This window comes from Equus asinus, chromosome 5 (assembly GCF_041296235.1).
Source record: "Equus asinus isolate D_3611 breed Donkey chromosome 5, EquAss-T2T_v2, whole genome shotgun sequence".
Lineage (NCBI taxonomy): Eukaryota > Metazoa > Chordata > Mammalia > Perissodactyla > Equidae > Equus > Equus asinus.
The window spans coordinates 106,174,636-106,187,195 of record NC_091794.1 but is presented as its reverse complement, the minus strand read 5'-3'; the positions used below and the strand labels follow the sequence as shown (position 1 = coordinate 106,187,195).

The window sequence follows — 12,560 nt, the reverse complement described above, 5'->3', positions numbered from 1 at the left end:
TTCCTGCTTTGTATCCAAGGCTTGCTTTAACCAGGGAAACTTACATTTCCCTTTCTCTTGCCTAGTGCCTGCAACTTCTCACCCACACTTTCAACCGAGAATTCAGCCAGGTGCACGGCAGCATCAGTGACTGTAAGGTGAGCATCTCAGATTTCCTGTCCCCAGGTTACACTGCTTTTGGGTGGCTTGAGATGGGCACTGGCAGTGTATTTGAGGATGTATGACATATCTGTTCCTGTATTTATTTGATTTGTCCGAGTCAGAACTTTGCCTTCTGACGATAAAAGTATTCCTCTGTGTCTCTTAGAATGATGATCAGATGGGAAACATTTCGGCTTTTCCCTGAATCCCTTGGAGAAGAATATTCTTTAGGGGGTGGTGTATTATTGTATAACAGGGCCTAAGAAGTCCTGAGGTTCTTGGTGGCATAAAATTTTGTTGCCTTTGACGAAGAGTGAGGTGAACACTTTAAAACTTCTGTATCATTCACTATATTCTAGTCATCTTCACCTTTTCTGCTATTTCTTAAACACTCCAAGTTCATTCCTGCCTTGGGGTCTTTGCATACTTGCTGTTCCTTTGCCCAGAATAATCTTCTTCCAGATATTCTCATTATTGCTTCCCTCATCTATTTTATTTTTCTATTCAAATATTGTTTCCTTGGAGTGGACTTCCTTAACGACCCTAAGTGAATCCAGCAGCTCCCTGTAACTTTGTAAACTCTTTCCCTGCTTTGTCTTTTGCTTCTTAAAGTATTTGTTGATTGATTAATTGGCTGCCTTCTCCACTAGAATGTAAGCTCCAGGAGGGCAGGTTCTCTGCCATATTCCTAGAACAGCGTCTGTTGTTCTAAGTGCTTGGCACATATAGATAGAGTCATTTAATTAATGCAGGAGAGCAGTAGCAATACTGTAAAAAGCCACCCTTGCCTCTTTTGTAAATGTCTTGATTCCTAATGTGACGCTCAGGCCATAAGATATTTGTAAGGCTTTTGTTTTTTTTTTAAGATTTTATTTTTTTCCTTTTTCTCCCCAAAGCCCCCCAGTACATAGTTGTATATTCTTCGTTGTGGGTCCTTCTAGTTGTGGCATGTGGGACGTTGCCTCAGCGTGGTTTGATGAGCAGTGCCATGTCCGCGCCCAGGATTCGAACCAACGAAACACTGGGCCGCCTGCAGCGGAGCGCGCGAACTTAACCACTCGGCCACGGGGCCAGCCCCTAGGCTTATTTTTTTGAATGACCTGAAGCAGAAGCTTTATGAAAGTGTGGTTACTGGTTGTCAAAGCTCCTTGTTGCAGAGGACTTTTTTTCATCTGAGTCTCACTTGCTGTGTTCTGTTTGCTTCCAGTTGTCTGATATCTCTCCAATTGGACGGGATCCTTCTGTGTCCAGTTTCAGCAGTGCTACCCTCACTCCCTCTTCCACCTGCCCTTCTCTGGTAGACTCTAGGAGCAACTCTTTGGATCAGAAGTAAGTACCCAGATTTCATTGAGAGAAGCTAATCTGAGAACCAAGGGAAATGCCAGCCTTCCTCCAGCTCAGTGGTTCTCAACTGAGGGCAGCACCATCCCCCTAGGCAACTTTCAGAAATATGTGGGCGTGCTTTCTGGATATCACAATGGCTGGGGAGATGCTATGGACATCTTTTAACATCATATTTTCCTCACTTTCTGCGCAAATCATTGACTTCTGTTCTTAATCCGTATCTGCTCCTTTTGTCCTTCCATTTCCACCCCTGCTTGTCTCCCTAATCATATCATGCGTAGGAAGCCCCATCTTGGGAAAAATATTTTAAAACTACTTTGGAAAAAATATTTTTGGTGACACAGATTTATTCTAGATGCCATGAATTCATCATTATAATCACTTCTTTGCAATGCACCATCACATTCCTTTGCCCCTGTCTCCATTCATTATGCTCACCTGTCAGAACTCACCTGCTTATCTTAACTCATTGTCTATCTTACTGTACCAGCACTGACACAGTTGAGTGTGGCTGGAGAAAATAATTAAATTTAGGATGCCATCGAATGTAAGACATTATTTCATGTGCCACTGAGAAAGAAAAAGTACTGCCAATTAAAATGTGACATGCCATCAATTCTGAGATGCATCCCAATGTGAGAAATGGTAAAGTATAAGAAAAATGGGCTTTTTAGAATTGGTGAAATACGATTAACTAGGCTAAGCTGCTCTACCAAGATAACTAACAATATAGCGCATAGGAATTATTTCTCACATACCAGTCCTGGACTGGTCCCGGTCAGTGATGCAGCTCTGCTCTCCATGGTCATTCAGGACCCCAGGTTCTTCCTGTTTGTTTGCTTTCTCTGCCAATCCCTAAGGCACTGGTTCTCAGACTTTAATGTGATCAGCATCACCTGGAAGGCTTGTTAAAGCGCAGATGGCTGAATCCCACCCAGAATTCCTGATTCTGTAGGTCTGGGTTGGAGCCTAAGAATTTGAATTTCTAACAAGTTTCCAGGTTAAGCTGATGCTGCTGGTCAAGGACCACACTTTGAGAACCACTGCCCTAGGTGTTGCCTTGAGACTAAATTAGAAACATATAAGGGAATGGAGTTCATATTCCAGACACTTCTATTCAGAGGGCTTCACAATAAGAAGAGACTTGGTGGTCATCAATGATCAATTTCCTTTTGTATCTTCCAAAGGATGACACCAGTTGAATTTGGGATTAACTTTCTGACACCAGCTTGTCTTCTCAGCCGAGCTCTCTGAAACTGATGTTTACAAGGCCCCTGGTATGCAGGGAGAGGCATTGTTTCTCCCGGTGAGATGGTTGTACACATCATGCTTTGACCTTACTGAACCTCGAACCCCTTCTTCCTAACCCCTCTCTTTTAAAGGACTCCAGAAGCCAATTCCAGGGCCTCTAGTCCCTGCCCAGAATTTGAACAGTTTCAGATTGTTCCAACTGTGGAAACGCCCTATTTGGCCCGAGCAGGAAAAAATGAATTTCTCAATCTTGTTCCAGATATTGAAGAAATTAGACCGGGGTGAGTAGTATATTGACCAGGAGTTTAAATCTGTCTGGTTTAAAGACAGATCAAATCAGCAATAAGAATTTACTTCTAGCTCTTCTACACGAGGTCTATATTATAGTCTAATGCAAATGGAACCTGGGGTGAAGGAGCTGGGGTGGGTTTCCACTCCAGGTGTGTCTTGTAATGCGTTACCACCCTGGCACAGCATGCTGTGGTGGTGCTTTGTACTCTTTTGCTGTTTTACTTTGGCAGATGAGATTCTAGACCAAATAGATCATTTACCTGTTTTGTTCAGTGTAGGGACTTGGCCTAGGTATATTTTGATGGTGTTCAGCTCATGATCATTTTCTTTTTGTGAGAAACTAACCTCTCTTGTACTGTCCTTTTTAGCTCAGTGGTCTCTAAGAAAGGATACCTGCATTTCAAGGAGCCACTTTCTAGTAACTGGGCTAAACATTTTGTCATAGTCCGTCGCCCGTATGTCTTCATCTATAACAGTGACAAAGACCCAGTGGAGCGTGGCATCATTAACCTGTCCACGGCACAGGTGGAATACAGTGAGGACCAACAGGCCATGGTGAAGGTCAGTTCTTCCCTTTCTTGGCTTTTCATCGCCATGCATGCCTTTCCCTTTTGAGTACTGAGCTCTCTGTTGTATAGTGTGGAATGTCTTCTTTATATCTGGTCTCTCTGAACCTTCAGTGAGAAGTACTGTGTGCCTATGACTATGGCAGGGTGGTCCCCATTGCTCAGCACCCATACTGACTTTCTCATCTTCTTGTGTCTCTTTCAGACACCTAACACCTTTGCTGTGTGCACAAAGCACAGGGGAGTCCTTTTGCAGGCTCTCAATGACAAAGACATGAATGACTGGTTATATGCCTTTAACCCACTCCTTGCTGGCACAATACGGTAAGAAGTCATTCCTGTGTTTCCTTCCTCTCCTTGGCTTTTGGTTCCAGGACATCAACATAAACAGGAAAGGAAGCGTTGTTCCAAACTGGTTTAAAATAGAGGAAGGACGGGAGTGTAAGTGTGGTTGTAGGGTGGTGCTGAGGCTTCAGCTTTTCATAAGGGATCATCTAGTGTCCTGAACGGCTAAGGAGACTCACATTTGCATCCAATTAATCTCTTGCTTTGACTTTTTGTTCTTAAGGGGTCTGCAGCTGGAGTCTGTGGAAATGTGTAAAGGGAAGATTATGAGAATCTTAATGGTCTCCCAATATTCAGCCCCAGATCCTAGGAGGGGCTTGTGTCCCAGGGTCACCAGGATGGAGAAGACCACAGCCTAGCCTGTTTGTTCAGGGAGCCTGGAGACCTGGGCCTGTGGAGCAGGATAGGAGGAAGTTCGAGGAGGGAACCAGAGAGGACAAAGACCTGTGAGGAGAAGACCGTCTAGATCAGTTTTCTAACCCTGCCTCTGCATTTGTCACCCATAGGTCAAAGCTCTCCCGCAGATGCCCCAGCCAACCGAAGTTCTAAGTGACTCTGCTGAGCGCCCTCACTCACCTTCCAAGATATAAAGAAAGTGTTACCTCTCATTTCTCTTTGTGATTCTTGACGGTTACTCTTGTATGTAATCCTGTGGCTTAACTACTCCCTTTGTCTCGCACTTTTTCTAGCTCTCCTGTTCCCCATCTCCATTGCTCTGTATTCTTTTCTTTTTTCCTGTGCTGAGAATCTTGTTAAAAGCATGTGGCCTAACAAAAGGGGAAGAAACAAACAAACAAAAATACAACCCAGAGGGGATCCACTAAATCTCCAAATTATCTTTTGGCGTATTTGGCTTCCTTTTGTATGATAGGTCCCCATTATGACCACCTCTGATGTCTGTACTGCTGTCTTTGGATATCTTTGTCTGTATTTCAAAACAACATAATACTTTTTTTTCCGTTTGTGATATCACTTTAATTTTTCTTGGGTGGCTTAGAGACTAAGGGAGGAGATATCTGGCCTTCTTAAAACCTGAGAGGAGAAAACTGACCTTTTTCCCTTCTGTCTCTTTTTGCCATGGCTAATCCCTGCATTTTCCATTCAGGGAAAAGGGTGTGGTAAGCTTGGAAATGGGACAGGTGCAGTCTCTGAAATTGGGGCTTATTTAGAACATAGTTATGTAATTTTCATTTAGTGGAAGAGAGGAGAGAGGACTTTTTAGCAGGCTTGTGCATTGGCTGCCATTGACTTTGTTGGAAGGGAGGAGCCAAGGATACGGCTGGAGGATTTCAAAAGGCCAGAGGATTTGGCAGTGAGCCATGAAGGCAGACAGTCAGTAGGATGCTTATAGTTCCTCACAGCAGAATTCCTGTGAACTGTTTTTCTCAGTTGGAAGGAAACCCCTTCTCTCAGAGTTTCTCAATTCTGGGCTTGGAATTAGTGTTGATGGTGGTAGTCTGGAATTAGTGCCGTGTTATACACAAATATCACGCAAGGAGGGAGTCTTTCACTTTCTGGTGATGAACTTGATGGTCTTTGTTGTCATTATAATTATAATGCTGAATAGTGACCTTGTGCTTGTTGTAGCTCCCTTTGATCAAAGAAATGTAGCTTTCAAGTATAAACTTGAAAGTCTCCTTCTGAATCCAGTGGTCATTTTCAATGATCTTTGTCAAATTGAAAATATTTTCAGTGATGCTTGTCTCCCTATACTCGTAAATAAGCAAACATGGCAGGCTTTGTTTTCTGGAACCCAGGATTAAAATCAACCCCCTCCCACTGCTTAAAAACAAAACAAAAGGATACCTGGGGGCAGAGAAGAGAGTCCACCTGAGCCCTGGCCCCAGTGGTTTGTTGCTTGCATCCACCTTGCCTCTCCTCCTTGCTTGTCTCCATCGGGTATGGAACTCTTGCCAGGGGAGAAAGGAGGAAGCTCACTGCTGACAGTCTCTTTCTCTGACAGAACAGGGGCATCGGCTTCCAGAGGCCATCATAGAAGATACTCTTTTTCTTTCAGCTGCCAGTAAGTTTTACAGGAATGACGTGGAGAAAAGAAGGCCTCCAGGTTACTTCAGTTGCTTTGCTGGTTGACTTGGGCTTGTTTTGTATCATTTTTTACCTTTCTTGCTCAAACCTTTCTGTTTGCCCATCCCTCAGGCATTCAGGAAAGTATCTACTCACCCTCACTTTGTGGAGACCAAGGGTCCTCAGCCTTGAGCTTGCTGACTCTCAGGTGATGGTGAATTGGATGACTTTCTCCTTTCAGCAGCAAAGGGCGGGGTTTATGCACTCTGCAGACGGTTGCTGGGCAGGTTGCTGGGCAGGCTCACCGTCACCCAGACCCTTGCTCTGACTTCCTGGTTGGGCTCATTGTAATCGCCTTGCAAAGGGGAGGAAAAGTGAGTCACAGAGAGCTTACTAAAAGAAAGGATAGAAATCACAGGCTGTGACCTTATTTAGATAATGGTCAATAAAAACTCTATGGTAGATTTTTTTTTAACTTTCTTCCTCTCCTTAAAACATAGGTCATTAACAACGATATTATTTGTTTTCTAAGCAGTAGGTGAGATTTTTAATGTAGTTAGAGGTTTCTTCATTGTCTAGAGGACACAAAATGCCCTTCTGGTGTATACTCAAATTCAGGATCCGTTGGTGCATAGTGACAGCTTCCTGGACTGGAATTAAATCTAATTTCAGGGAAATGAAGATGAAATTTGAAGGTTACTTTTAGAATTAAATCACGGATGCTGCTCCTGTTACAAAGTTTGATAAAAAGATCCATATTTGTGACGAAGGGTGGTGGGGAACACTAAGGGAGAGTAAAATCACATGATACACTGAAATGACTTTTGTTGTTTCTTCCTAACTAAAACAAAACTGGCTTGGAAAGTCTTTGCTTTGGAGGTGTCAAATATTAGAACAGGCCGAACTGGACCGTTGGTCACATGCGCAGGTAAGAAGGTCTCTTGAGGAAGCAGGGGCCGCGGGCGGGCATGCTTTCCATCATCTAGGAGCCTCTGCTATGGCTGACAGTATGGATAGCTCCTGTTGGTCTCCCTCTTTCTCTAGGGGTCCATCTTCAGATTGGAGTTGGAACAATTTCAGAATTGATGTTCCCTTTCTGGACAGGTCTATCCCCACTTTAAAGCTCTGAGAGAAGATTTATGGCAGGAACTATTAATGAAGCTTTAGCTGAAGCCATAGTGGCAGGAAAGTTGAGGAACGAACTTAACCTTTAAGGAAATCACCTTTTGAGGTTTTTTTTTCCCCCCCAAAGCACTCCTTTAAACAAGCCAAAAAAAAGAAGCAAGAAAGAAAAGAAAACTCTTACACAAATTAAGGAGAAATGATTACTAGTTAAAACTAGTCATTTCCCCTCCTTCCCTCCCCCATTCTCCTTTCTCCTGCCAAAGCGAAATATGGCCTCACAGCCCACACCAAACCAGTGCTCACATTGTCCTTGTCTCTGCGCCTGCCTGGGAGTCAGTCAGCTCTCAGGCCTGGCTGTGCGGGGCCAGCCAGCCCTTGCACACAGCCAGGAGTGCAGGGAGGGGCTGCCTCGGCAGCGGGCTGGCACTTGAATTCCAGTACGTGGTTAAAACGTGGTGAAGGCGAGGGAAAAGGATTTTTCCCAACTAAGAAACCACTTCTTTTTCTCCCTTTAGCGACATAGAACTTATACAACTACTCATATTTTTTATGGGTTTTTTCTTTTTTAGCTCTTAAGATGAAGGAATAAATTAAATCGTTGTGAAAGGTCTTTTAGGATCTAAAAATAAAATGACTTCTCCTGGCACATACTTCAAAGCAAAGACTTTGTTGCCTGCTGCTTGTTGTCTAATTTACAGGGATATTTAATTTTGTAAGGTATTTGTATATTTATACAGCTGTAATTAATTGCACATTGGACTGGAAAAGAAAAGATGACCTAGCGTGTAGCACCTATCGGTACTCTGCATTCCCTTGTGCTGTGTCCACTCGGGTTCTCCCGGACAGTATCAGGGCTTGTTCGTTTGTTTGACTTGGCTCCTTCATTTTTCCTTTTGGTTCCCTTTTTAAAATGTGACTGTTAACTTGCTCCTCTAAAAGAAAAAACTAATTCTGCTGCTACTCTCAGAAGGTTTGCTGAATGTATTTTAAATAGGACTCTAACTCGTACACACTCCAGCTGTCCACCGTGGCCAATAATGATTCACCCAAGTGTGTGGCCCGACCGTTACTGTATGTAGAAGGAATGTGTTGATTTGTGCTTCCTTAGTAAATTGAAATATCAGCTGAGAGATTATCTGCTATTGTTGTTCAAAAGGCCATTTATGAAATTCATATTTGAGCCCCATAAAATCCTAGGAAAGCCTCTAATCATTTAAAGAAAGAAATTAGAGTTGATGCAAATTTCATGTTAAAAACTCACAGCCAAACGGCTATGCTCAAGTGGAAAGTCTGAGCTGAGGTTGGTCTCTTGCCAAACCCTGGCTGTTGTGTGTTGTTTTCATGTCTTCAAGTTTTTTCATGCTGCATATTCTGGCATCAGTTCACCTAAGGAATCCATCAGCCCTCTCACATTTAAGGAATTGTCTTAGATTTTGTGGCTCTAAAATACTTGTCCTTGAAATTTCAAGTCTCTTGTCACCATCCTTGTGCACTACAACAAAACCCATGAAGCATAAGTGGCCTTTTTGAACCAAGACTTTGCAAACTGATCTCTACCCAGCGGAGGAGTTGAGCACATTAGCAACAATGTACATTATTAATTTCAGACTTTCATTTTCATGTTTTATTATGTAAATATCTGATGTTTGGAGCTTGAGTATACAGAATGTAAATATAGTTCTTGTATTTGTACTAATTCTGGTTCTTTTGCTGTATAGCCTTAGATGTGCAATGCAGACATTATCTAACTGTGTATGGTAACCTTGCATCACGGAGCTGTTGGTGAACGAGGTAAAAATAATAAAGGTGCAGCCAGTGCATCAGAAGGCTCTTGATGTGCATTTATTCTTGCACCCTTCGAAAGATATTTACGCAAAGATTTTTCTTGACTTGCAAAATATTACTTTTGTAGGACAAAAGTCACGATGCTATGACCTACATATTCCTTTCTGATAATTCCAAACAGCAGTTATTACTAATCAGGAAAGCTAATGTGGTGCTGTTTCTCTAAAAGTACTTTCCTCTCAAATATGGATGTGGCTGTTTGAGGTGGAAGATTTGTCTTTTTTCTCCTGAAGCCTCTCTTTATTTAGCTACCAGTGATTCTGTAGTGTTTTTTGGGGTTTTAGGGGCTGGGTGGGGGGTCAAAAATGTTACCATATCGGCTTAATTCACCAAGTCCCAGTTGTGAGCAGAGGATGAGCAGGGACCATTGTCCTGGGTGATTGAGGACAAACAGAAAGAGGGAGGGAAAAGCAGCATTTAGGCAAAAAGGAATGCTTCATTCAACTCACATCTGAGTGCCCACCCTGTGCCCTCTGTGCCTTCTGGATGCTTCAGCAGCAAACAGAACAAGCCCTGGCAATTGTGGCCCCGCCGTTCCAGTGAGGGAAGACATTCGTGACACAAATTTAGAATGTCACGTGTAAGTATTACACAGCAAAACAGAACATGAGATTAGAAGGGATGGGACGGAGGCGTCTTTTTAGATCATGTGATCAGGGAAGGCCTCTCTTGGGAGATGACATTTGAGCAGACTCCTGAATGAAAGGATGGGTAAACCATGCAAATCCCAGGCAAAGAGGTCACTAGGCAGAGAAATTAAGCCCTTGAGGCAGCAGTGTCCTCAGTAGGTTCCAAAAAGAGCAAGGAGGCTGGTGTGGAGTAAGGGGGAGAGCTCTCTCTAGGGGGGCCATGGTGTCACAAAGTAGCCAGGGACCAGGTGGTTTAGGGCTGAGGTAACTAATTTCATTAGAGTGAAATAGGAAGCCAGTGAAGGATTTTGAGTAGTTGAGTCACATGATCCTATGTGTGTTTTTAAAAGACTGTTCTGACTCCTAAGTGGAAAACAGCCTGTGTGTGGGGTTAGAGGAACCAGTGGAAGAAGGGAGACAAAATAGAAGATGGTTACCCCAATTCCAGGGGAGAGGATGGCAGCTTGGACCAAGGTGGGAGCAGTAGAGGCGGAAGAAATGGTCAGATTCAGGATAGGTTTTAATGTTAGAGCTAACAGTTTGCTGAGGGACTGCGTGTAGAGTCAGAGAGATAAGAGAAAGATAACTCAAGGATGTGTGCCTGAGCAAAAGAACCGCGCTGCAGTTCCCTAAGATGGAGGAGATTGAGAGGACAGGTAAGGGGTGCTACTGAATTAAGAATTTGATTTTGGCCATGTTCACTTTGAGATATCAACATTTCTGCCTGAATGTGTAGTTGATGAGGCAATTGGATGTACTAGTTGGATTTGCGGGGAGAGGGTGGGGCTGGAGACATCCATTTGTGAGTTGTCAGCATGAAGGTGACAGATAAAGACGAGAGGTAAGGAGACCTGGTGAATGAGTGTCGCTGGTGAGAACCAAGGGTTGTGTCTTGGAGCACTGCAACATGTAGAGGTCGGAAAGAGGGAGGACGATCCAGCAAAGATGAAGAGAAGTGGCCACGAAGAGAGAGTGTTACTTGGCAACCAAGTTAAGGAAGTGTTTGAAGACGGAGGAAGTGATAACTGTGTCCAGTACAGCTGACACGCTAAAATAAGAACTGAGCAGTGAGTACAGGTTTTAGCAACAGAGAGGTCTAGGAAGCTGGAGAGAGTCAGTGAATACCATCACTTTTTCCCCGTTTCAGAGCCAACCAGTCAACAAAATTAAGGCAGATAGGAGATCAAAATTTCACCCTTATTACTATTGAAGGTGCGATTGGAGATTGTGGCTTACATCTGTGGGTAAATGGATTTCCTCATACCGAACCTCAGAATTAGGGGGTTGTGGGAGCAGTGCTTCTCGAACTTTGTCGTCCACCAGACTCACCTTGGGACCTACTAAAATGCAGATTCTGGCTGAGGAGACCTGGGTTGGGGCCTGAGATTCTGCATTTCTAATGAGCTTCCAAGAGATGTCAATGCTGCTGTTCCTGGGGCCCCCTTTAAGTAGCAAAAGTAGAGAAGGACAACAGAGGATGTTCCTGAAGGCAGCTGAGGTCCTCAGAGAGGGAGGAAGTGGCTGGGTTGTCCATGCCTGGGGGCAAATTCCTCCTGGGAGTGTGTGAGGGACTGAGGGAAGCAGGAATGTTCCAGTAATGGAGATGGCCTCCCATGGGAGGAGATATCAGGAGTGTCTCTACTCTAGCAAGGTCTTTGGTGAGTAGAGCGTTTTCCTGACTGGTGCCGAAGAAAGCCTAACTAGAGGAGATTCAAGGGAAGATGGGAGGAGAGAAAGTTGACAGAGTGAGTACAGATAATTCTTGCAGAGATTTTTACTGAGAGGAAAGAAGAGAAGGGGATATAGGGTCAAGGAGAGGTTTTTATTTTTTTATTTGAGGAAGGTTAGCCCTGAGCTAACATGTGCCACCAATCATCCTCTATTTGCTGGGGCAGAGTGGCACTGAGCTAACATCTGTGCCCATCTTCCTCTACTTTATATATGGGATGCCTGCCACAGCGTGGCTTCATAAGCGGTGCTTAGGTCCGTGCCTGGGATCCGAACCTGCGCACCCTGAGCTGCAAAAGTGGAGCACATGAACTTAACTGCTACGCCACTGGGCCAGCCCCAAGAGGTTTTTATTTTAAAGAAAGGAAATAGCCCAGCATGTGTGTACGTTGATTGGAATGAATGAACTGGAAGAGAGAACCTGACGATGGGAAGAAACCAGAACGGAGGGTCTGCTGGAGTGATACCCAGCAATAGGCCAGTGGGATTGGAGCTGACACACAAGTGGAGTCGTAGGTCCTAGATCCTAGGGGAGCACTGCCGGTTTATCGGCAGTAGAAGGCAGTGCAAAATGTGTGGGCAACCAGCAGACAGCCAGCTAAGCCATAGAGCATGCTCTAGGCCTCTTCTGATCGTTGTTTTCTCCATGGGACTCGGCCTTAACAGTTAGCTCACCTCTCAGGGTTACGTTAGGCCATGTCTTCCTGAACTCCACTGGACTTTTCGTTTAAATTGAATTAGTTTTTTAAAAGCTGTCTGTCCACTATAACTAGACCTCATCCAGTGTCATATGGGATTGATCCCTAACTAGAGTCGCTCTCCGAGTCACCGTGTCTCTCAGAAAGCTGATAGTTCAGAATTTCTGTCAGGAGGTCCCATGGAACTGTGCACATTTAATGCATTACTTTTCTGATTTTTCTTGTCATTCCACTTTTGGTTGGATGAGGAGATTTTTCCACTTTCCCTTGGGAGGTCCTTGTCTTTGCACAGTCCTAAATTTTTAGCTTTTCTGAGCACATCACATGCTTACACTGTAGCTTTAGAATGTATAGTCTCTGGGTTTTTTCACAATTGCTTTCTACCTGTCATTCGAACAAGCCGTTGGAGTCCAGTTACAGGAATTATACAGCAAGTGAGTTACAGAGCTGGGATTGTCAAATCTGCCTTAACTAGTATGTTACTCGCACACCCTCTTATGTAAGTGTGGGGAAGAAAGAAATTTTCCTCTGCCCTTCTGGTTTCTTCTGGCTGGTCTAAGATTACATTGACA

The 12,560-nt window shown here is 44.0% G+C and overlaps 1 protein-coding gene across 29 annotated transcripts in view; it reads left to right on the top strand.

Moving 5' to 3' along the window:
• Positions 1-8,908, top strand: part of KIF1B (kinesin family member 1B) — a 135,021-nt gene extending 126,113 nt beyond the window's left edge. For 27 of the 29 annotated variants that reach the window (XM_070511128.1, XM_070511127.1, XM_070511126.1 and 24 more), the window contains 6 exons: positions 66-137; positions 1,349-1,470; positions 2,868-3,017; positions 3,396-3,588; positions 3,799-3,917; positions 4,445-8,908. In XM_070511128.1, the coding sequence (XP_070367229.1) occupies positions 66-137; positions 1,349-1,470; positions 2,868-3,017; positions 3,396-3,588; positions 3,799-3,917; positions 4,445-4,487 (699 nt within the window). In that variant the 3' untranslated portion in view covers positions 4,488-8,908. The remainder of the gene's footprint in view (positions 1-65; positions 138-1,348; positions 1,471-2,867; positions 3,018-3,395; positions 3,589-3,798; positions 3,918-4,444) is intronic. The other 2 variants (XM_070511133.1, XM_070511132.1) reach the window with 1 other exon arrangement.
• Positions 8,909-12,560: the final 3,652 nt, after the last annotated feature.